At 40.0% G+C, this 24864-nt stretch overlaps 2 protein-coding genes across 5 annotated transcripts in view; both read left to right on the top strand.

Annotated features, from left to right (window-relative positions):
* Positions 1-8842, top strand: part of LOC6037430 (choline transporter-like 2) — a 40261-nt gene extending 31419 nt beyond the window's left edge. For 2 of the 4 annotated variants that reach the window (XM_038253427.1, XM_038253428.1), the window contains 7 exons: positions 1030-1152; positions 1219-1575; positions 1766-2040; positions 2936-3333; positions 3398-3707; positions 7406-8063; positions 8128-8842. In XM_038253427.1, the coding sequence (XP_038109355.1) occupies positions 1030-1152; positions 1219-1575; positions 1766-2040; positions 2936-3333; positions 3398-3707; positions 7406-8063; positions 8128-8234 (2228 nt within the window). In that variant the 3' untranslated portion in view covers positions 8235-8842. Of the gene's footprint in view, positions 1-712; positions 938-1029; positions 1153-1218; positions 1576-1765; positions 2041-2677; positions 2770-2935; positions 3334-3397; positions 3708-7405; positions 8064-8127 lie in introns of those variants that run through there. The other 2 variants (XM_038253426.1, XM_038253429.1) reach the window with 2 other exon arrangements.
* An 8826-nt stretch (positions 8843-17668) lies between these two features.
* LOC119768034 (choline transporter-like 2) lies at positions 17669-23283 on the top strand. Its single transcript, XM_038258329.1, has 10 exons — positions 17669-17862; positions 20581-20665; positions 20721-20843; positions 20904-21260; positions 21340-21416; positions 21481-21646; positions 21711-21969; positions 22027-22333; positions 22395-23049; positions 23114-23283. Exons 2-10 carry the CDS (start codon positions 20593-20595, stop codon positions 23218-23220), a joined length of 2124 nt encoding a protein of 707 aa, XP_038114257.1. The 5' UTR covers positions 17669-17862; positions 20581-20592; the 3' UTR covers positions 23221-23283.
* The last annotated feature ends 1581 nt before the right edge of the window (positions 23284-24864 follow it).

Below are 24864 nucleotides of genomic sequence, written 5' to 3'. Positions count from 1 at the left end.
AACATTTTGAATCTCAAACATTTATTTAAAACATGAAATATTCCAGCTCATTTTTTTCTTAATAATTATCAAAATATTGTTCCTGTTGTAATATTTTTTTACTGTGCTTATTTCATAATTGAGTTTGGATATGTATTAAATTATACTTTGCGGGAAGATAAGACGGGGAATTTTATAAGTATTATTGTAAGAATTTCTTTGCCCATAAAACGGCATATGATTGACCCACATTCCAGGACAGCGCTTTTATGATAATGCTTGGAAAAGGGTAAGCTGAATAATTGCACCATAAGTCTACAGAAGTATTTTGAATTTAATTTGATATGATATTTGATAATTACAAAACTTTCAATTTATTTATCAAAATAAATTTCATACAAAAATCTTAGCAACAGAATCGGCTCACACCTGTACAAAAGATAACCGAAAAGCAGTTGCGCCGATTTGTCATCAGTTTGTCTCTGCCACAGCAGGCTTTGGAACGCATATCAGCGCAGCAGTAGCTCCGATACCTGCACGAACGAAACCTCGCACATAGTGTGTTTATTTACCATGACGTCATCATAAGTATTCTAGCTCTATCAGAGCCACATAGACGCTGTGAAAGTTTGCCGGGAAAAACTCTTTGAAGAAATGGGATGAAATTACGTGTACTGATGTCGCAATGTAAATGCAAATATTGATTGTTTTTCTTTCTGCGAATATTATTTAGCTGTATTGAATTACTTTGATTGCAAAACAGTGATAAGAGCGAGTGAGGTAGCCCACGAAATGGTTATCAGTTGCGCTTGAACACTTTCTATACGGTGATTTCATTGAAAAAAAAAAAGTGCTCGCATAAGTCTAAAGCAGGAGGTTGGGAAGATGGGTCTCTGCTGTAGATCTTCCGACTCCATAGTTCACCACACCGTAGACGACGAGCTGCATCCGTCGGAAAGTAAGATTTCTAGTTTTTAAGCGCGACACCAAGTCTTTGAGATCTACTTAGATTTAGTACTAAATTTGTGTTTTTTTCCTATCTTTTTCCAGGTCAACCCCTAAAGTTCGATCCCGACTTCAAGGGACCACTGTCGAAGCGATCATGCACGGACATTCCATGCCTGTTCCTGTTTGTCGCGTTCCTAGCAGGCTGGGGCTTCGTGGCCTACTACGGTAAGTTTAAAGGAGCTCAAAAAAATAACTTGAACTAATCAGCGACTACTTTGCGTGCGCGCGTAGCTCTGCACCATGGCGACTTGGATCGGCTGCTCGTGCCGACGGACTCCAAGGGGCTGAAGTGTGGCGTTGACAGCGAAGTTCAGGACAAGCCGTACCTGTTCTTCTTTGACATTAGCGAGTGTGCCAAGTACGACGTTCCGTTGTACGGGTGCAAGACGCCACAGGTTTGCGTGAGCAAATGTCCGGCGGAGCAGTTTGGCTTTGAGCTGAACGCTTGTAACGCTGCAACGCTGGATACGTTCCGGTCGAAGCTGATCTGCGATCAGACTGTGCCGAAGGATTCGTTGAGCTGTTCGGAGATTCAGGATAACATCGACCGAGGTCACTGCGCCAGGTATTACCTCAAGAGTGTCCCATGTAAGTATCAAGATCGATAGTTTCCAATTGGTTATCTACCTCTCCTTGTCCTTCCTACCTCTTGATTGTTGTCGCATCTTGTCTGCCATGATCGATGTCGTCTAACCAATAGAATGAAATTGAAGCTCATGATCTAACCTCAAAATTGTGGTAGAAGGTAGTGAATGTTGACCAACGAGCTTAATTTCAGTTGCGAAGCGGTGTATTTCCGACCTTCCGGACACAGAGTGTCCGTACATTCCGCCCAAGGTTCGTCAGCAGTACCACCTGGCCGCTGCTCCTCCGCAGCAGGAGTCCGGCATTCGGAACGGTAAACAGATGTCCGCCGAGATGAAAGACTGCTCCAACAACCGCCGGCTGGGCCGGCAACTGCTGGAGGAACGGATGACCCGGCTACAGTCCTACTTTGCGCGGTACGTGGACAACCTGCTGTCCCATGTGACCAACGATACCAGAGTCCACCAGGTTCGTCGCACGGCCTACTGCGCTCTAGACTGACCCACGTGTGCATGATCGTAGTGTGCGGACTAACCCTGATTTGGCTGTGTGGCTACTTTGATCTCCTCTTGAACCTAACCTCAAACTCATAACCCCCCTTAGATAACCAAAATGCTAGAACTCTGCACCTATTCCTTCCAGCCCGGGAGCATGTTGACAGCTCCCATACAAACTGAGCGTACCCCTTTTTGTGGGCCCAGTGGGCCTAAGATGGCGGCCTTTGATTTAATCTAGCCAAACATTTGAAAATGGCGAATAGTTTAAATTAATATAGTTTTTGCCTTGTTTCGGTTTAAAACGACAAAATATGCATTCTGGAATCATTTTCTTGAAAAACTTGTTTAAAGATACGCCACGTTAAAATATTAGTCTCGAACAGATGGAGGGAGCGTGCCGCGAAAGCCGTCACGAAAAAAAAGTTTCCCATGCAAATTTTGAGTTGCGTTTTTAATGGGCGGACTCCGACGAGTTCCACTAGCCATCTGTCGGTGGATACGCGCAACTCACGAAAACTGTCATGTTAGGGGACGGCTGATTCCTTCACACCTCATGCCGTATTTATGCTATTTCTCTCATACACTTCACAAATCCCGCGCCCACGTAGTCTCCAAACGTTGCTTGCCCGACCTGGAACAGCTGAAGGACATTCCGGCCGACATCGTCGACGCGATCGCGAATATTAAGCTGTTCGCCGGGGTAGGTTTCCAAAAAAATCGCGATCACACTGTGAAGTATCTCACTCTACCTTCAAAACAACTAACCCGCGTAGATTTGATCTAACCAGAGTGCGTTCAAGAACTAACCCGTCTGACCCTCCATCCGATCCCAATTCTAACCTCACTTCTTCAAACTCAAAAAACAGACCGGCCAGATGGTCGTCGAGGACATCCTGGAGACGTGGCGCCTGGTGATCGTCATCCTGGTCCTGTCGCTGATCGCCAGCCTGCTCTTCATCACGATGCTGCGCTGGGTCGCCAAGCCGATGGTCTGGATCTCGATCCTCGGCGTGATCGCGGCGCTCAGCTACGGCGTGTACTACAGCTACACCCGGTACGACTACATCAGCAAGCACCCGGTCGAGAACCACGTCAACGTTTCGCCCAACCTGAGCTCGCTCGTCGAGTCCTGGTTCAAGTCGGAAAAGGTGTGGCTCTGGATCCTGGTGATCCTGTCGATCGTGCTCGTCGTCCTGCTGCTGGTGGTGCTGGTGTTGAGGAAACGCATCGTGATCGCGATCGCGCTCGTCAAAGAGGGAAGCAAGTAAGTCTTAGTACTGACCCACCCCCTAAAATACCCTAAACTCACCCCCAATCAATCTTTTTAGAGCCGTCAGCGCCATCTTCTCAACGGTCTTCTTCCCGATCATCCCGTGGTTGCTGCACATCGCCGTAATTGTGTTCTCGATCGTGGTCGGGCTCTATCTGGCGTCGATCGGGGAGCCCGTCTACAGGGTTTACGGGCTGAACGCGACGCAGTCCTGTGTGTGCGATAACGCGTATCGGGACGGGGACATTTGCGATCCGACCACGTTCAATGCGCACTGTCAGAACAGGATGATCCGCGGGGGGATCTGTACGGATGCGGCGTGCCACTTTCAGGAGATTGATAGTCCCAAGGAAGTGGGGTATTTTCATGTGAGTAGCAAAATTTGTGACATTGAAAATCGAGATATCTAGATTTTTTTGGAAAGGTCCTATAAAGGTAGGTAACCCCACAATTCATAGGACCTATTAAAAAAAACTAAATTTCATCAGTTGAAAAAAAGAGTAAATTGCCAACACTTCAAAGACCTTTTTTTATGGGCAAAATGACCAAAATATCCTAAACGAACAAAATTACCGAAAAGGCAAAAAATGACCAAATCGATCAAAACGACTGAAATGGCAAAATGACCAAATTTATCAAAATGACCAAAATTACAAAATCGACAAAAACGACCAAATCAACTATAATGGCCAAAATGGTCAAATCGATCAAAATGATCTAATCAATAAAAAATACCAAATCGATCAAAAAAACAAATCAATCAAAACTACCAAAATGACAAAATGGTCAAAAAGATCAAAATTATCAAATCGACCAAAATGACCAAATCGATAAAAACGATCAAATTAACCAAAATGACCAAAACGATCAATATAACCAAATCGACCAAAACTACCAAATCGGCCGAAATGACCAAATCGATCAAAACGACCAAAATTACCAAATAGACCAAAATCACCAAATAGATAAAAACGATCAAATTTACCAAAATGACCAAAATGATCAATATAGCCAAATCGATCAAAACGACCAATTTTACCAAATTAACAAAAAAAAGACCAAATTTATTAAAACGACAATATCGACCAAAATGACCAAAACGATCAAAACGACCAATTTCACCAAATCGACCAAAATTACCAAAATTGCCAAATCGGCCAAAATGACCAAGTCGATCGCAACGACCAATTTGACCAAATTGATCAAAATTATTAAAAACACAAAATCGACCAAAATGACCAAAACGATCAAAACGACCAATTGACAAAAATTACCGAATCGACTAAAATGACCAAATCGGCCAAAATGACCAAATCGATCAAAACGACCAAAATGAACAAAATCATCAAAATCACCAAATCGATAAAAACGATCAAATTTAACAAAATGACCAAAACGATCAATATAACAAAATCGACCAAAATGACCAAAATTATCAAAACGACAAAATCGACCAAAATAACCAAAACGATCAAAACGACCAATTGACCAAAATGAACAAAACGATCAATAAAACCAAATCGACCAAAATGACCAAATCTATCAAAACTACCAAAACGACCTAATCGACCAAAATGACCAAATCGACCAAAAAGACCACATCGACCAAAATGACCAAATCGACCAAAATGACCAAATTGACCAAAATGACCAAATTGACCAAAATGACCAAATCGATCCAAACGATCAATTTGACCAAATCGACCAAAATTACCAAATCGACCAAAATTACCAAATCGACCAAAATGACCAATTTGACCAAATTTACCAAAACGATCAAAACGACCAATTTGACCAAATCGACCAAAATTACCAAAAAGTCCAAATCGGCCAAAATGACCAAATCGATCCGAACGATCAATTTGACCAAATCGACCAAAATTCCAAATTGGCCAAAATTAAAAAATCGATCTAAACAATCAATTTTACCAAATCGACCAAAATTACCAAATCGGCCAAAATGACCAAATCGATCAAAACGACCAAAATGACCAAAATCACCAAATTGATAAAAACGGTCAAAATTACTCAAATGACCAAAACGATCAACATAACCACGTCGACAAGAATGACCAAATCGACCAAAATGACCAAATCTACCAAAATGACCAAATCGATCAAAACGACCAATTTGACAAAATCGACCAAAATGACCAATTCGACCAAAAAGACCAAAACGACCAAAATGACCAAATCGACCAAAATGACCAATTCGATCCAAACGATCAATTTGACCAAATCGACCAAAATTACCAAATCGACCAAAATGACCAAATCGCCCAAAATGACCAAATCGACCAAAATGACCAATTTGACCAAATCGACCAAAATGACCAAATTGGCCAAAATGACCAAATCGGTCAAAACGACCAAAATTACAAAATCGGCCAAAATGACCAAAATTATCAAAACGACAAAATCGACCAAATGACCAAAACGATCAAAACGACAAAATGGCAAAAACGATCAAAATTACCAAATTGACAAAAATGACCAAAACGGCCAAAATCACCAAACCGATAAATCGATCATATTTACCAAAATGACTAAAACGATCAATATAACCAAATCGACCAAAATGACCAAATCGACCAAAATTACCAAATCGATCAAAACGATCAATTTGACCAAATCGATCAAACGACCAAAATGACCAAAATCACCAAATCGATAAAAACTATCAAATTTACCAAAATGACCAGAACGATCAATATAACCAAATCGACCAAAATGACCAAATCGATCAAAACGGCTAATTTGACCAAATTGACCAGAATAATCAAAACGACAAAATCGACCAAAAAGACAAAATTACCAAAATCAACAAATCGATAAAAACGATCAAATTCTCCAAAATGACCAAAACGATCGATATAACCAAATCGATCAAAATGATCAAATCGACCAAAATGACCAAAACGATCAAAACGACCAATTGACCAAAATGATCGAATCGACCAAATTGACCAAATCGACCAAAATGACCAATTTTACCAAATCGATAAAAATGATCAAATTTACCAAAATGACCCTAACGGTCAATATAACCAAATCGATCAAAATGACCAAATCGACCAAAATGACCAAATCGACCAAAATGACCAAAATGACCAAATCGATCAAAACGACTAATTTGACCAAATCGACCAAAATTACCAAATCGGCCAAAATTACCAAATCGATCAAAACGACTAAAATGACCAAATCTCCAAATCGAGAAAAAAGACCAAATTTATCAAAACGATCAATATAACCCAATCGACCAAAATGACCAAATCGACCAAAATGACCAAAACGATCAATACGACAAAAATGATCAAATCTACCAAAATGACCAAAACGATAAACATCACCAAATCGATAAAAACGACCAAGTTTACCAAAATAACCAAATCGATCAAAACGACCAAATTGATTAAACAACCAATTCGACCAAATTGGCCAAAATGACAAAAACTATCAAAATGGTCAAAGCGACTAAAATGACCAAATCTACCAAAACGATAAAAATCACCATATCGATAAAACGACCAAATTTACCATAATGACCAAAACGATCAATATGACCAAATTGACCTAAATGAACAGATCGACAAAAATGACTAAATCGACCAAAATGACCAAAACGATAGCATCACCAATTCGATAAAAACGACAAATTTTACCAAAATGACCAAAACGATCAATATGACCAAATCGACGAAATTACCAAATGGACAAAAATTACCAAATTGACCAAAATGACCAAAACGACCAACATGGTCAAAGCGACTAAAATGACCAAAACGACCAAAACGACAAAAATCACCAAATCGATAAAAACGATTAAATATACCAAATCGACCAAAATGGCCAAATCGACCAAAATACCAAATCTACAAAATGACCAAATTGACCAAAATTACTAAATCGATCAAAATGACCGAATCGATCAAAACGACCATTCCACCAGTGCCATCTTAGATTGCACATTTTTAGATAACTTTTAAAAAATCCACCATCTCAATTACTTAGAATAATCCTGACTTTGCATCAAATTTGTTCTCTCCTCCTCCTCCTCCCGCAGGCCGTCAACGTGGTCGGCTTCTTCTGGGGCATCTGCTTCGTGTCCGCGTTCGGCGACATGGTCCTGGCGTTCACCTTCGCCACCTGGTACTGGACGTTCCGCAAGAAGGAGCTGCGCTTCTTCGTGCTGACCACCGGGTTTTTGCGCACCGTCCGCTACCACCTGGGCACGCTGGCCTTTGGTTCGCTCATCATCGCCATCTGCAAGATCATCCGGGCGGCGCTGGAGTACATCGACCACAAGCTGCGCAAGTACGACAACGGGGTGGTGAAGGCGGTGCTGTGTCTGTGCAAGTGCTGTTTCTGGTGCTTGGAGAGTTTTTTGAAGTTCCTGAACACGAACGCGTACATTATGTGTGCGATTCATGGGAAGAACTTTTGCTCGAGCGCCAAGGACGCGTTCAGCCTGCTGGCCAGGAACATTTTGAGGGTGATTGCGGTGGACAAGGTGACCGGGTTTTTGTTCTTCCTGTCGAAGCTGATGCTGGCTTGCGGGATGGCGGCGGTTACGTACACGTTCTTTGACAGTGGCGCCGCGACTAAGCAGCTGCACTACGCGTTCATTCCGGCCATTTTGGTGTTTGTCGGGACGTACATCATTGCGGCGGTGTTCTTTAGCGTGTACTCGGTGGCGGTGGACACGTTGTTCCTGTGCTTCTGTAAGTATCGGCTGAAGGAGAAGGTGATGGAATTGGAACTAATTTCAAACGCTTGATTTTTTAGTGGAAGACTGCGAACGCAACGACGGCACCCAGGAGAAGCCCTACTACATGTCCAAGAGCCTGATGAAGATTCTGGGCAAGAAGCAAAAGTTCAACACCTCTCGTTAGTATACTAAGAACCCAAAACCAAAATCAGCGAAACGGCCAAAGCATCTCACAGCAAACATTACACTTAAACCCCACACACACACAAAACACAGAAACAAACAAACCCCACGCGAGAGCAGCAATACTGGTGCAATCACACACACAGAGTCAAGAGTGTTGAAGAGCTTTCTTTTCCCGGTTGAAAAGAGCAAGAAAAAGACTTACCACTTAATGTACTGTACTAAATATATATTCTGATATATTTAAAGGTAGGAACACCGTAGCTTACAAACAAAGAGTGTTCGTTTAGATTTGTAAGGGAAAGAATGCAATCAAAGAAGCGCGTTGAACCATCAGTTAGTGCAGAGAGAAGTTGATAGTATTTGCTAGGCATACGTATTTTACACTTATTTATATGTTACAGGAACTAAAGCAAGAGTCAAGATTGTTAGAAGTGCGTGTTTTTCTCATTGAATGAGAAATTCGAAGAGTCGTTAGAAAGTGTTTCTACGTAATTTAGAGTTGACATGGAAACCGATTGTGATTGAAAGGCGCGATAGTGCGAATGAATGAATACATATTTGAAAATAATAAAAAATGAAATGGATATACCTCGATGAAATGAGCAAGCGGAAGGTGTTTTTTTCTACTAAACGTTCTAGGCGAGACTTTAAAAGGAAGCAGACATTCTGCAGTGATAACGTAAACAAAGAGGAATGAGAGATAACATTTCTGTCAGAAAAAAAATGAAAATCAATAAAACTATTTCATAAAATTTACTTGTTTTTATTTATTGAGAAATTTTTACCTGCAATGAGTCTTTTTTATGTAATTACCGTAAACCGGGGTGACATTGATAGGATTTCAATTTATTTTTAAAATATTTTCCTAGTGTTAAGGATTTTCTCAAGATTATTATTTTTCAAACATGTACTGCCCATGTTCGCATAAATGTCCCATATGTAAAAACAGCAAGCTGAGAAAAACGCTAAACAAGTTTGTCCCATACATAAGGCTACGTGTTAAGTTTTCACGAAAAAACTGAATTTCCTCCTGATTTCTAGAACAAAGTACTGGATGTTATAGGCTCTTTTGAAAGAGCACACAATTTTGAACTAAACTGCATCAATAACTCGAAAACGATGAAAATGCATATGGGACATTTATGCGATCAGGGGCAGTGTACTGGGGTAGGCTACACAAGAATCATGAACAAATTTTGGATTTCGTTTTTCAATAGTGCTTAAAAAAAGTTGCGTTGAAAATTCTTATTTTTAATTCCGGAGTGACTATCAAAGTCAAAGATTTTCTTGTAAAAATCAGATTTAAGGTGTTCAAATTTTATTTTTATGTTAGGTAATTAAATCGATTCATCGATTTATGTATTGAGCAATTCCAGCTCAAATCAGGAATGTTTCTGGTACTTTTGTACCCGACCCTCTCCGATTTCAATGAAAATTTGTAGACATGTTATCCTAGGACCTAGGCCTATATAAGCCATTTTTGTGTATATGGAGCCAGTTGCTCTCGAAAATGACATTTGAGAAGGGCGTAAGCATAATAAAAATATTTTTGTATTTTGTAAATTAAAAGTTACTGTAACTCAAGGCCGTTGCATTGGGCTTTCTGAACACAAAACACTGAAAGAAAAATACACGCCATGTCTATGAGATTTTTCTTTTTGTATGTTTAAAAGTTAAATTTAAGGGTGATGTCACGATTTCTCTTCGTTAAAATTTTTTGAGCAAATAGCCTAAGATGTTACAAAAAGACTCACGAAAAATGCAGGATGGTATGTCTCTCCTAAGAAAAAATACACAAATCATTTACTAAAACTGTTTTTTTGAAGAGTGGTCTAAACGTAAAAATTTCCAAAATCCGATAGAGCGAATCGATTTCCAAGACAATTTTACATGAAAGTCTCCATATTGACCATTGTCCTATGTCCAATCCTTGTGAAGACACAGTGGTTTTCGCAATAAAAATGTTGAAAAAATAGGTTTTTTTGTGGTTTTTGGCAATTTCTATATGACAGACTAGATTTTTCAGTCTCAAAAATATTTTTAACGGAAAGCTCGTCCAATTTCCCATAAGTTTGTTTTTAGCCATTTTTTGATACGATGTAACGACATTGAGTTACAGTAATTTTTAATTTACGAAATACAAAAATATTTAAATTACTTACGCCCTTCTCAAATGTCATTTTCGAGAGCAACTGGCTCCAAATACACAAAAATTGCTTATATAACCCTAGGATAACATGTCTACTTTTTTTATCAAATCGGAGAGGGTCGGGTACAAAAGTACCAGAAACATTCCTGATTTGAGCTGGAATTGCTCAATACATAAATCAATGCCTCTATGATCTCGTGTATCTCTTGGATTTCTTATCTAGTTACCCGAGCAGACGGAAATAACTTGGGAATGTTTTTTTTTGATATTTGAAAATACTAGGCCAATAACATGTTATGTTATTTATAACAAGATTTGTTATTCGTCGTTTTGATTTTTTTGTTATTGGATTGTTATTGTAATAACAGACTAATAATATTTTTAGTTATTCTTCGAACAAATTTTAGTTAAGCCGTTGCAAATATTTTTCAAAGTTTATGTCACCCTCCCCCTCAAAATTTGTCCGAAAAATCAGGGGGCAAAAAAAAAGTTTTTCAAAAAACTTCATAATTTCAATAAAAACACAAGTTAAATGAACTGAAAACAATATAAAATGCATTTTTCTGCATTGATAATCATATTTAGCATGTTTGGGCTGGATTTAAAATATTTGGATTTTTTATAATGTTCCAGTGCACAGAACCGTAACAACTTTTTTTTTTGCGAAAAATAAAATTTTCGTCAATACTTAGATATTTTGGAAACTAATGATTGCAAAACAACTGGACAGGTGTATAATGCATTTTAAAACACTTTTTTCATTCAAATGTTGAAACCATGGCTCGTAAATTCTCGTAGAAGTGTTACGATGGGACAAACAGACTTGGTGTTGTTTTCAATGAGTTTTCGAACAAAGTACTAAATGTTATGTGTTTTTCTAATAGTATACGTAAATTAATCTTAAAAATGCTAAAAAGTCAAAATCGTCAAAAAAAATGACATGGGACAATTATGCGTAGAACGGCAGTGTAGTCTCCAACGTGTTTCGGCTCCAAACTAGATGAATCACATTCCATACAATTGGCCAATGAAAGAAGGAAACGAACGTAACAAAAAAAAGTCGAAAGGGGATACTCAAATTGACGAAACAAATTGATTTATCTTAGTGCCAAAAATACCACAAATAAAGAAAAATCGAGGCAAAATTTCCGTTCAATAAGCTAAAAGAGAAAATCAAAAAAATATCTACCTGAGACCAAAACCCATCGACGGACCCCTCACCACAATCGATCGTGTGGTGACCGCGTGTATCGTACCAACGTGACCGGTAAGCTTGAGCTTCGTAACACAACTGCGTCGATTGCTGATCGTGGATGCTAACCCACCGCGCTGTAGATAATCCTCCACACATAGACTGGAACTCGTATAATATTTATGTACTTACTTATAGAGGCATCCACCACATCTCCCTTTCTATAATTAAAAGTTCAAAAATCATTAGTTGTTATCAATCTTTAATCACTTTATACATTGAGTCATTCAGGTGTTAACAAAATCAATAATCCTTCGTTCAAACAATCAAATCTGATACCGTGACGGAATCTGCCGAGTTCTAACTGATCTTCGCTGGTCCACTTTGCTCTCTGTGGCGCCATCTACATCCTGATTATGTTCTTCTTGCTCGGTGTGACTACCCAAAACTTTCTTCAAGTGAGAAACATTTCGGTCATAGCTTTTGTTTGACTCCAGTGACTTCACACGAACATTCGATCTGTTTCTGTCTTCAACAACAAATTTCTCTTTAAGGAAATCGGTTGAAAGCTTGTTAGTTGGATGTAAATTTCGCATTAGAACCTCGTCTCCTACTTCTATGTCACTGTACTTAGCCTTCCGTCTCGCATCTTCCTTTTCTTTCCCCTTCGTTTTGGAAATTTTGTCCCTGTCCGCTACTTCTGACTCCAACGGAGAAGAAGAAAGATCCTCCAAATCCGGAAACTTGAACCTGAGTCTTCGATTTTGCAACAATTCACTCGGAGCCTTCCCAGTTACCGAATGCGGAGTGTTATTGTACATCTCAAGGTAACGATCCATTTCCGCTTTCCAGCTACCGTACAGAGCGTTTGCAATCTTCAATCGTTTGAGAAGTGACCGATTCTGTCGCTCGACCTCCCCATTGGCCTGCGGCCAGTATGGAGAAGTATGATTCAGATGAATCCCTTTCAGTTTGCAAAAATCACTAAACTCTGATGACACAAACTGTTTGGCATTATCGAGCGTGATCGTTTTCGGTACACCCCAAACACGGAAAATCTTGGTCAGGCTGTTGATCGTGTCTTTAGCGGTAATATTTTCATCACTACCAACTCAACAAACCGACTGTAATAATCAATCACCACCAGAATGTGTTCACCGGTTGGCATCGGTCCCAGAAAATCGATAGCTAAGTCCAACCAAGGCTTCTCCGGTAGTGGTCTCCGCTCCATGGGCTCAGGTGGACTGGGTATTTGAACAAGGCGGCATCCTTCACACCGTTCACACTCCGATACAATCTCCTTATCCATGTTGGGCCACCAACATCGGTCCCTGAGCCGCCTTTTCATACACGTTTGTCCCGGATGTCCCTCATGTGCCAAACTTAACATTCTTGCACGTAATGCAGCTGGGATAACAAGTTTGGACCCACGAATAATCAGCTCGTTGACGTAGGACAACTCACTACGAAACGCCGAGTACGGTCTCAAAACGTCCTTCGACCAATCCCCATTCATGATCGCCTCCTTCACGAACTGTAGCTCTGTATCTTTGTCTGTAGCGTCCACCACCTCGGAAATGTCGATTGCTGCTGCTTCTTGCACCGTTCTTATGTGCAAATCTGTGTCATTGTTGAAATCCTCAGCTATCCGCTCGTCCACTAATGCAGCCAAAGATTCCACCATCACGCGTCGAATGAACACTTCCGTTTCCTCAGTCCAATTATCGTCGTACCCTTGAGCAGCTAATCGTGAAATTGGATCAGCGATGTTTGATGAACCTTTTCTATAGATGACAGTGAATCGGAAAGCTAGAAGTCTCAGCAGCCACTTTTCAATCCGAGCTGTTGGTCGCGACTTTGCTGTGAACAGTGTTTCCAACGGACGATGATCTGTCTCGACCGTGAAAGATACTCCAAGAAGGTACATCTGGAATCGTTCAACTCCCCAAACAATTGCTAGCGTTTCTTTCTCAATGGGAGGATAATGCTTCTCAGTATCCGTTAAGCTCTTCGATGCATAACTAATCACCCGAGGAACTCCATTCTTGAATTGAATCAAAACAGCTCCTAAGCCCACACCAGAAGCATCAGTCACCAGCAAGGTACGATCCTTTGGGTCAAAGAAAGCGAGATGTTGCATCGATGCCATACGTTTCTTCAATTCCTCGAATGAATCCTGATGAATCTTCTCCCAGCGGAAATTCACCGAAGTCTTGATCAATTCTCGCAAAGGATGATTTGTAGAAGCCAGGTCCGGAATGAAACGAGAGACATACGTAGCGAGACCGAGAAAACTGCGTAACTCTTCTTTCGACCTGGGCGGCCGGCACTGCAATAACGACTTCACTTTATCGTCCGTCGGAAGAACGCCCTTTCCTGACAACTTGTGACCCAGAAACGAAACTTCCAACTGATTGAATTTACATTTCTGCATGTTAAGCAAAATGTTTCGCTCGTTCAATACCTAAAGATTTAATGTAATTTATAGTTTAGAGAAAAAAACAATTAATATCCACTTTTTTTTACCTTCAGAACTTTCTTAACTGCTCGATCATGATCTTGTTGTGTGACTCCCCAGATGATAATATCGTCAATGAATACTGCAGTTTGAGGACAACTCGATAGGATGCTTTCCATCAAGAATTGGTAAAACTCCGGAGCACAATTGATTCCAAAAGACAACCTTTTGTACCGATACAACCCCCAATTGGTCACAAATGTAGTAATGTCCCTGCTGTCCTCCGCAAGCTCAACTTGATGGAATGCTTGCTTTATATCCAACGTTGTGAAGTGCTTTGCTCCGCTGAACCTTGGCAGCATATCTTCAAAAACCGGAAGTGGATGATTCAAACGTTGTATTGCTTGATTGGCCCGCCTCATGTCAACGCAAAGGCGCAATTCCCCGTTGTCCTTCATTATTGGCACCAGCGGAGATACCCACGAAGTTGGACTGTCCACTCGCTCTATTATGTCCATTTCCAGTAATTCATCCAGTTTCGCCTTGACTTGGCTCTGAAGAGCAATTGGGCACCGTCGAAGTGGTTGAATTACAGGTGGTATATCTCGGTTGATGGGCAACGTCAGCTTGTAGTCTTTGATCTTTGCGAACTGTTTCGCCGCCTTGACCTGGTTCACATCCTCTTTGATAGTGCTTGGAAGTCCGATTCGCAGCAGACCCAATCGTTGAGCAGTTATTTTTCCAAGCAGTGCTTGCTGACCTCCCTTGATCACGTAGAATGTAGCTCCAGCTTGAATACGATCCGGACCATCCTGGATTTCAAGAATGGCGTCAAACACGGTCAGTAGTTCCAATGGTACTCTTCCGTACGCTAGGAACCGCTTCGAGTTATCGAAACGTTCGGAATGCACCGTTACATCCTCCAGTTTCATCATTTCCCAGGTAGCGTCATCAATCAAGTTGTGAGTAGAACCGGAATCAATCAACATTGGAATTTCCACTCCTCCTACGCGACACGTAATGTATTCGTCCTTATCGTCGTCGTGAATCAAGTTGACTGGATATTCTTCAGTCTCATGGCTCGGTTCAGTAGCAATGTTTCGTACAGTCCGGTATCGTTTCTGGTTGTTGTACTTCCGATCCACTTGATTAAAGTTCGACTTCCGTTTACGATGACTGCACATGACCCAGAAATGACCAAATTGGTGACATCCTCTGCATTTCTGATCGAGAGCCGGACATCTCTGCCCGGACCGATGCGACGGGTAACCACACCGGCTGCAACTACCCGTGTCGCTTGAGTCCGCATCCTTCGGTCCTTTGTCCTTGACCACCATACGGTGAACCTCTACCTGCTGATTTGCCATCGGTTTCATTTGAGCTGCTTGGTATTTAACTGCTTGATGCGCGTTTACGATCTTGACTGTGGTGTCCAACGTCAAGGCATCTTTTTCAAGCAGCTTTCGACGGAGATCTTCTGGAGCATTTTGGATGATTTTGTCGACGATCGCATACTGTCGACATTCAAGCTCAGTTTTTCCGAACACGCACTTTTCAGCTTTCTGTTGAACTCGTAGCAGAAACTTCTCGATCGGCTCATCATTCTCCATTTTCATCGACCAGAACTGGAATCTTTCGAACGAGTCATGTTGTTTGGGTGAGAAATGATCAGTCAGTTTCTGCTTTGCCGCTCCATACGCATTCGAGCCCCACTCTTCCGCTCCTGGCAAACCGTAGAATACTCCTTGAAGCTCAATGCCTCCCATGGCCAGCATTTGAGCTTTCCGAGCATCGCTGTTAGAAATACCACTCGCAATCATGATATTTTCAAACCAGCGAATCCACTGAATCCACGCATTGCTCACTTCTGAGGTAGGAAGGTGTCTGAACTTAAATTGTGGCAAATTGTAGGATGCTGGACTGAAAAGTACAGCTGGAGATGCCGGTGGCGCAGTTGACCCCGGCGGAGCAGCGGAACCCGTTTCAGCGGTTGAAACCGGTGGGACGTAAATGTCATCCATCATTGCCTATTTTAAATTTTACACTCATTTAGAAAGACAAATCAAAACCAACAATAACGAACTCTCAACTGCCAATATTTATCATTGAAACACACACATGCATATACAAATTTCACTCTTTCCGTAACTACCGGAAATTTCTTTCTTTCCATAATAACCGGAATATCAACATTTTCCGTAACTACCGGAAATTTCAGTCTTTCCGTAAAAATCCGGAAATTTCAAATCCGTAACAACCGGAAATTTCACTTTTCCCTTAACTACCGGAAATTTCTTTCATTCCGTAACAACCGGATATTCAACATTTTCCGTAACTACCGGAAATTTCAGTATTTCCGTAACAACCGGAATTTTCAAATCCGTAACAACCGGAAATTTCACTTTTTTCCGTAACTACCGGAAATTTCAGTCTTTCCGTAACAAACGGAAAATTCAAATCCGTAACAACCGGAAATTCCACTTTTTTTCCGTAACTACCGGAAATTTCAGTCTTTCCGTAACAACCGGAAATTTCAAATCCGTAACAACCGGAAATTTCACTTTTTTCCGTAACTACCGGAAATTTCGTTCTTTCCGTAACAACCGAAAATCCAACATTTTCCGTAACAACCGGAAATTTAACGTTTTCCGTAACTACCGAAAATTTTAATCTTTTCGTAGCAACCGGAAATGTCATTTACTATCCATCATCACAAAAATATATATATATTTATATTTTCATCGTCAAAATCATCAATGAAAAAATCATAGGTAGCCAACCCTATAGAGGAATCAAGCTCATCAAAGTTTCTCTGCACAATATTAGCAAACGAAAATAAATTGTTGCTCACTCGTCTACAATACATACGCACCTTGAATGTCCAATAAGTAATCACGATCCCGACACACATTCCTGTTTTGTGCGTCGATCAGTTGTAATCCCTTTCCAAGGTCACGCAGCCTCAAGCGAGCAAATCATTTTTTTTTTCTTTTCTTTTGCACACCAAGCTGATCTTAATCCCCTTCCAAGGTCACTATCCATCGTCGATCATCACTGCTGCGCACATTTAACACAAATTTTATTGCTCTTGATTTTTTTCTGCTTTCACTTTACGACATATATTTTTTTTTCTTTTAGAGAGCAATAATAATTTCACCACGTTTTTCTTTGGTTAAATTTGCAGCCATGATTTTATTTATAATTATTTCTTATTTTTTTTATCACAACATTTAACACAACATTGACGCCCAGTTTCCCAACAAATTTTCCTGATTTACACACAGCAGTTGAGAGCACGTTCTTTCGATAACTATTTCCAATTTAAACACATAAATTACCTTTTTTTCACACTCAATTACAAACCAAATAAAAATCTGTATTCCAAATTAAATTTCGCTTTCTTCACTCCACCATCTTCGTCGCCATTTATGTGGTGACCGCGTGTATCGTACCAACGTGACCGGTAAGCTTGAGCTTCGTAACACAACTGCGTCGATTGCTGATCGTGGATGCTAACCCACCGCGCTGTAGATAATCCTCCACACATAGACTGGAACTCGTATAATATTTATGTACTTACTTATAGAGGCATCCACCACAGATCGCAACTTCTCCTGCACGATCGAGCATTTCTGTGGGTGTGTTTGCAGTTGTCTGCTTTTAATCTTCGTCCCTTCCGCGTGGTTGTGCTTCTGCTTTCGAAAATTTAGTTACAATTCGTTCTTTGGAAGGACCGGACCGGGACGGGCGCGAAAAAAATTCAGTATGATTCGTAGCGACCAATTAAACCAAGTTAATTATTCTATTTGATTGAGAGGTGTGCAAAGGCAAGTATTAAAAAGTGCGTTTAAGACATGCTGTAATTTTTTAAAACTTTAAATTTTTATCAATGTTGGCTAATTAATTGAACACGGAAATAAAACCCAAGATGTTAGTTGAAACCTGAAACTCAGTTTGTTGAATGTCGATCATCCAATTCTCGCAAATCATAGCTTGCTATGATGTCCAAGTGTATGTCTGTGTGTGTATTTGTGAGAACATGCGTAAGGGGTCATTCATATTTCACGTGGTCTCATTGGCGAGAGACGATTGAAAAAGGGTGAAATTGGGGGAGGATTGGTGTACCCAAATTTTCATTTTTTTTTTTGAGACCACATCGTTCATGCACGAGCCCTAAAGTCGGAGAGCAGTTTTTTAGACAGCAGTGTTTGTTGAAACAAGTTTTGCCGGCTTAAGTTTTGCACTTTTCGCATTGCAAGCCGAGCGCTCTCGTGGAGGAGCATTTTCGGTTGGCGCCAAGAATAATTAATCAATCGTGGAGACTCTCATTCCATTTTAACTTATCATCAAGTTTTTATATTAGGTATTGTTCCTTTGCGTACAGATCTTGTCCAGTTTCTGGCCAGCGATAATTTTGTTTTTCGTTCGTATTGCTCGTTTATAGTCATCCCTCATATTCGGAACCCCGAGCAGGGGTAAATAACACGGGAATACCAAATTTTGGTATTACTTGGGCAAATAACAGGGACCAAAATGTGCCCTTGGTTGCCCAGTAATAGATGGTAAAATACCATAAAATCATACCAAAGTCTTGTATGTGGAAGGGCACAACAATACCAAACCATGTTATTCCAAGGGTAAAATAATATCTCAAAATAAAACCATTTCAATACCAAGTTGAGGTGTTCTGGATTTTTGAACATTGCTTGAATACCAAAACTTGGTATTGCCATGGTTTTAATTTTAGGTATTCCCGCGCCCTTGGAAAATCATTTTTTGGTATTCCTGTAGTCTTCCACATACATGATTTTGGTATGATTTCATGGTATTTTACCATCTATTACTGGGCAACCAAGAGCACATTTTGGTCGCTGATATTTGCACAAGTAATACCAAAATTTGGTATTTTCATACCATTTTTAGTGCAGCAGTTGCAGTTAGTGAAAAAACGGTAATGATCCATATGCAACAGCCAAATCTACTCACCTGATGATTCCATGTTGTTCTTAGTGATATTCTTCACCACACCGAATGCATTTGTCATTGATGAACGGCCTGTGCTTGAAGTTCTTGAAGCTTCTGAAAAATAACAAGATTGAAAAATAAGTGTTATTAAAATGAAACTGGATTGAAATTCACCAAAATTCAATAATCTTTCGATTGACTCGTTTTTCAAAGTATTTGGTTATCCCGACTTAGAGAAATTTCAACAATTTAAAAAAAAATCTTAATGGGTATATCAAAACATGTTATAACCAGCTTTAACATTTTTTTTTCAAGTCATTTTAGCGCAAAATTTATTATCTTGTCCAAATTGGTAAAAAAAATCCCATAGTTTCAGAGAAAATTGATGAAACCTTTCAATACCAAAATAATACCAAAATGTGCCATCCTGACTTAGAAAATTTTCCACAATTTCAAGTCATTTCTATAGGGGGTATATCAAAAATGTTTAAAATCAAGTTTGAAATTTCCGGTTTTCAATTAAAGCATTCGCTTTGAGACATCATTTTAGCGCAAAATTAATTATTTTGTTAAAATTGGTCAAAATTTTCCCATAGTTTCAGAGGAATTTGATAAAATACAGTAATACCAAAAGAATACCAAAATGTGGTGTTCGACCATTGACAAATTCTGCAATTTTGCAATATCAAAACAATACCTTAAATTGGTATGATACCACATTTTGCTCTTGCATAATCCTTAAGACAAATTTTAAAGGGTCTAGGAATACCAAAATTTGGTATTGATACCAGAGAAAGGTATTATTACGCATTTCCCTTGTTATTTACCCATGCTCGGGACAGTACTGATCGCCAAGTTGTCGTGCGATCTTGTCGCACGTTGCTTTTTGACGTTCCGAGAAAAACGCGTTTTAATGTTTGACTTTGAACAAACAAAAACTAGAGCACGCAACAATAACAAACACGTTTTGTTTGGCTGACCGTTCTGTGCATTTTCTCGAATTTTGGTTGAGATTGGGTTGCCGGAGTCTCGAGTTATAATTGAATATGCAATTAAATATGCTTGCAGTCATTGGGCAGGAACGTGTGTCAAACTGCTTTTGACTAAATTTCCTTTGGTCAGTTGTCGCACTTGCAGCAGCTTTCGGAGTTTAATTCTCGACTTTTTTTTGATTAGATCCTATAAACATATGAAAGACAATAGCTTATAGGACCTTTTCAAAAAAAACTCTGGAATTGAATATTTCAGGATGGAAATCAAATTTGGGATCTGTAAAGGTCGAAAGGTAACTCAATTTAGCCCAAAAACGACATGCGACAAGAGAGCAGCTGCTACAAGACCATGAGCAGCTCTGATGACCATGGGCGTTAGAGGGTTATTGATTAAATGCCTCTGAAAGAAAATCTTATTGAAAAATTAGTTTCTCACTTAAAGTAAAATATTCAAAAGCCGATTTTTCAAGATACGAGGTATGAAATAAAACTTTAATTTTCAGATCTATCAGATAAAATTATATTTTAAATTTTAAATGCAAGCCTTCTCAGTAAATGGTGCATATTTTCCACTATATTTCAGAGTAGATTCAAAGAAGAATGGATACCTACAATGGACCAAGCCGCTCTATTGTACAGCACAACTTGAACGATGTCCGACATCATACGGAGGGTAAACACTAAACTCAAAGCTATTGGATAAATTCTGAAACTGTCCAACATTCCAGCTGCTCCGTTCCAACACAACAACTCCTTCAAGGGACCTGTGTCGAGGCGATCCGCCACGGACCCTTCTTGGCTGTACACGCTTATTGGATTCCTAGTATGCTGGATACTAGTGTTCGTATACGGTAAGAATTACGAATCGTTAAAGTGATCTATCTTCAAGCATCCTTTCTTCTTTTTTGCAGCTCTGATCGCCGACAACCTGGACGAGTTTGTGGTGCACACGGACTCCCAGGGGTTACGGTGTGGCGTCGACGCCGGGGTTGAGGACAAACCCTACGTGTTCTTCTTCGACTTTAAAAAGTGCGACAAGGATGACATAACGCTGCACAGTTGCCGCTCAACACGAATCTGCGTCGATCAGTGTCCTAAGGAGAATTTTGATTTTGTATATTACAAATGTTTAGCAGGTAAAACATATTACCGAAATGGATTGATATGTAATCAAACGGTCAATAAGGACAAGTTAGAGGATTGTGGTAACATGAAGTGGTACATCGAGAACGATCTCTGTGCAGAGGAATACTTCAAGAGTGCTCTGTGTAAGTTCGTAGGGTGAAACCTACAACCCAATCTTAGGATGTCGTTCGGTATTTGTAACGTGTTTTTTTTTTTTGATAGTCTCAAAGATTTGTTGGCCTACATCGAAAAAGGATATGCCGGAAAACTTTGCTGAAGTCATTCAAGTTCTATCTGAGGTAGGTCGCAAAGTGGTGGTCATTGCGTACTTTAATACATTATTGCCCAATATTTCACCAACAGACTGATAATTTATTCTTTGACGACGTTCGACAATCGTGGCTTCTTGTATTAGGCGTTTTGGTGCTTTCATTGCTAGCAACAGTGTTGTTCATTTTGATGCTACGCTGGATCGCGAAACCCATGATTTGGATAACCATTGCCAGTATATTCGCTGTGTTGATCTTCGGTTTGTTTTGGTACCTGTGGATTCAGAAACATAACCTCAACCAAACATTTTTTTTCGTTCGCAGTCATCTACTACAGTTACAATCAGTATGACACCATAAAAAATCGCGTTATCATACACCCGGAAGTTGATCGGCTCCTGGATTCACTCTTCAAAATGAATAATATCAATATCCGAACTCACATGGATGGATCCGCATCGGAATATTACTGGCTTACGGCAATGATAATTCTATTGATCGTGTTGGTTGTCCTATTGCTATTGATTTGGGCCATGCGCAAACGTGTCTTGCTCGCGATCGCACTCGTCAAGGAGGGTAGCAAGTAAGTTTCGGCAGCGATCGTAACCCTGTTCAAATGAAGCATTTCGATCATTTTCAGAGCTGTCAGAGCAATTTTCTCGACGGTATTCTTTCCTATCTTCCCTTGGATTGTTCAAATTCTAGTGATCACATTCGCGATCACCGTTGGTCTCCAGCTAGCTTCAATCGGTGCACCCGTGTTCCGGGTTAAGGGTTTGAACGCAACACAATCGTGTAAATGCGACAATGGATACAGCGACGGGGACATCTGCAGTCCGGCCACGTTCCGTGAAAGCTGTAAGAGAACAGGTGATAGAATCTGTACCGGTGAGGCTGCCTGCCATTTCGAGCAGATTGAGACACCTTTAATTGTCTGGTTCTTTCATGTTAGTAGACTTTTTTAGGAAACTAAGGACACTAAAAATATCTTCATAATTTTACCGACAGGCCTTCAACGTGGTCGGACTCTTTTGGGGAGTCAGCTTCGCATCCGCCTTCGGTGAGATGGTTCTGGCGTTCACCTTCGCCACCTGGTACTGGACAACCCCAAAGAAAAATCTGCAGTACTTTGTTCTCAAAGAAGGATTCCTCCAAACCGTCCGCTACCATCTGGGAACGCTCGCTTTCGGATCGTTCATCATCGCCATGACCAAGATCATCCGAAAAGTGCTGGAGTTTATGGATCGCCAGCTGCGCAAGTACGACTTCGGAGTGATCCGGGCGATCGTGTGCGCGTGCAGGTTTTGTTTTGAAGTGTTGGAAAAGTTCTTAAAATTCCTCAATCGGAATGCGTACATCATGTGCGCCCTCCACGGCAAAGACTTTTGGTCCAGTTCGAAGGACGCGTTCAACCTGCTATCCAGAAACGTTCTGCGGGTGATCACCGTTAACGGTGTCACTGGATTTTTGTTCTTCTTATCTAAATTAGTTCTGGCAAGCAGCATGGCAGCGTTGACTTACACCTGTTTCCATACCGAGACCACCAAACAGCTCAACTATCCAGCCACTCCAGCAATTTTGGTATTCTTCGGAACTTACGTCATCGCGAATGTGTTCTTCAGCGTTTACTCCGTGGCGATTGACACGCTGTGTCTGTGTTTCTGTAAGTATCTTCAATTTCAGAAATTTCGAATGATTCAAAAATAACTGTCTCCTCCACTTTTCAGTGGAAGATTGTGAACGCAACGATGGCTCCAAGGAAAGGCCCTACCATATGTCCAATAGTTTGATGAAGATTTTGAACAACACGCAAGGAGTTAATAACATACGCTAGTTTAAGCATTTATATTTTACCATTTGATAATTATAAAACTTCATTTAGGGGAACTATACCCTTTCTCAGCCTATGTCTATTATCGGCCTATCAGCACTATGATAATGAATTACAGCTTTCATAAAGTGTTTTTGACTGTTCCAAAGTAATAAATAGCTCAAATAAAAGTGAGCAAGCAACTTTCCATTGTTGATACATCTGAAAATGTTGATTTAATAGCGGAAAACGGCAAATGTGATGAGAATCGGTCGAACGGCTTAGAGTGATTAAAATGGGTATGTTTCCCCTAAGTAACACTACATTACAACGACCATAAAATTGAATGTCGAATGTCAATACTCGTTGATATTAATACTAATTAGAAATCAACAATAAATTGTTATTTCTTCTTGTTGTTCGATGATTGAAAAAAAATAATCAAATATTATTACACCTAGTCTAAAAGAGCAAAGTGACGTCCGGGACAAGCCTTTTGAAACCCATTGACTTTATGTTAAGCAATTATTGTATCATTTGTAACTAGAATTAAAAATCGTAATGTTCTTTTTAATGTGTATTGTTTTTTTTCCTCAAATCTTTCCTCGTCGTGTTCATCTGTATAAATTCTGTCAAGGTGTTTTGATGCACTTTTTTTTGGTCCTAAGGCGTCATCCATAAAGTATGTCACGCTCTAGGGGGAGGGGGGGTCTGAGAAAGTGTGACATTGCGTGTTATAAGTATAGGGAAAGCTTGACAAAGGGGGGGGGGGTAAATTTTGGCTGATTGATTGATTGATTGATTGATTGATGACGTATTTTATGGATGAAGCCTAAGGATGTAAGAAAGGTTTAAAATACCGTCAAAAAACGATACACTGCCCATGTTCGCATAAATGTCCCATATGCAAAAACAGCAAGCTGAGAAAAAACGCTAAACAAGTTTGTCCCACACATAAGGCTACGTGTTAAGTTTTCACGAAAAAACGGGATTTCCTCCTGATTTCTAGACCAAATATTGGATGTTATAGGCTCTTTTGAAAGAGCACACGATTTTGAACCAAACTGCATCAAAAACTCAAAAGTGACGAAAATGCATATGGGACATTTATGCGATCATGGGCAGTACACCTCTCGTAATTTCTTAATAACAAAAACGATATTTAAATAACATCAAAAATCTTTCACCGTACATTCGTTCTTAGATAGTTTACTAACATTTTTACAAAATATGGTGGATTTTGATGAACACTACCTTAAATCTCACCCCAAATGGTTCAAATGAAACTAAAATGATGCTCAAATACAACGATATGGTAAAAACAAGTCATCCAACAGTGTTTCTTGTTCGAGGGAATCGTATTGACATGCTACAATGTTTGAAGTGGAGATTTTCAAACATTTGGATAGTTTTCGAGCAATGCCAACAAAAATATTAGAAAAAATATTTTTCGAGAGGTCAGTTTTGGCCAAAAACGTACCTCAACTTTAGACAGCTGCCATATAACAGGATTTGTTCTAGGAACGAGATTTTTTCAGCGAAGTCATCTTAAGATGTCCCCTACACATCCCTGTGACTGGGAAAAGTCCGATTATTCCACATGTAAACTTAGCAGCAACAATTGAACCTTAAGCAGAGAAGCCTACGTTAACCATTTCAATATTTGGC

The sequence above is a fragment of the Culex quinquefasciatus genome, chromosome 2, assembly GCF_015732765.1.
Source record: "Culex quinquefasciatus strain JHB chromosome 2, VPISU_Cqui_1.0_pri_paternal, whole genome shotgun sequence".
Lineage (NCBI taxonomy): Eukaryota > Metazoa > Arthropoda > Insecta > Diptera > Culicidae > Culex > Culex quinquefasciatus.
Note: the sequence above shows the minus strand (reverse complement) of the source record. Positions and strands in the feature narration are given on the sequence as shown.

What these genes read in the sequence shown, in the direction of transcription:
- LOC119768034 (XM_038258329.1), top strand. Translation starts at nt 20,593, where the DNA reads ATGGATACCTACAATGGACCAAGCCGCTCTATTGTACAGCACAACTTG. An exon ending in TGTCCGACATCATACGGAGG is followed by an intron (nt 20,666 to 20,720) that starts GTAAACACTAAA and finishes CCAACATTCCAG; the next exon opens with CTGCTCCGTTCCAACACAAC. An exon ending in TCATTCAAGTTCTATCTGAG is followed by an intron (nt 21,417 to 21,480) that starts GTAGGTCGCAAA and finishes TTTCACCAACAG; the next exon opens with ACTGATAATTTATTCTTTGA.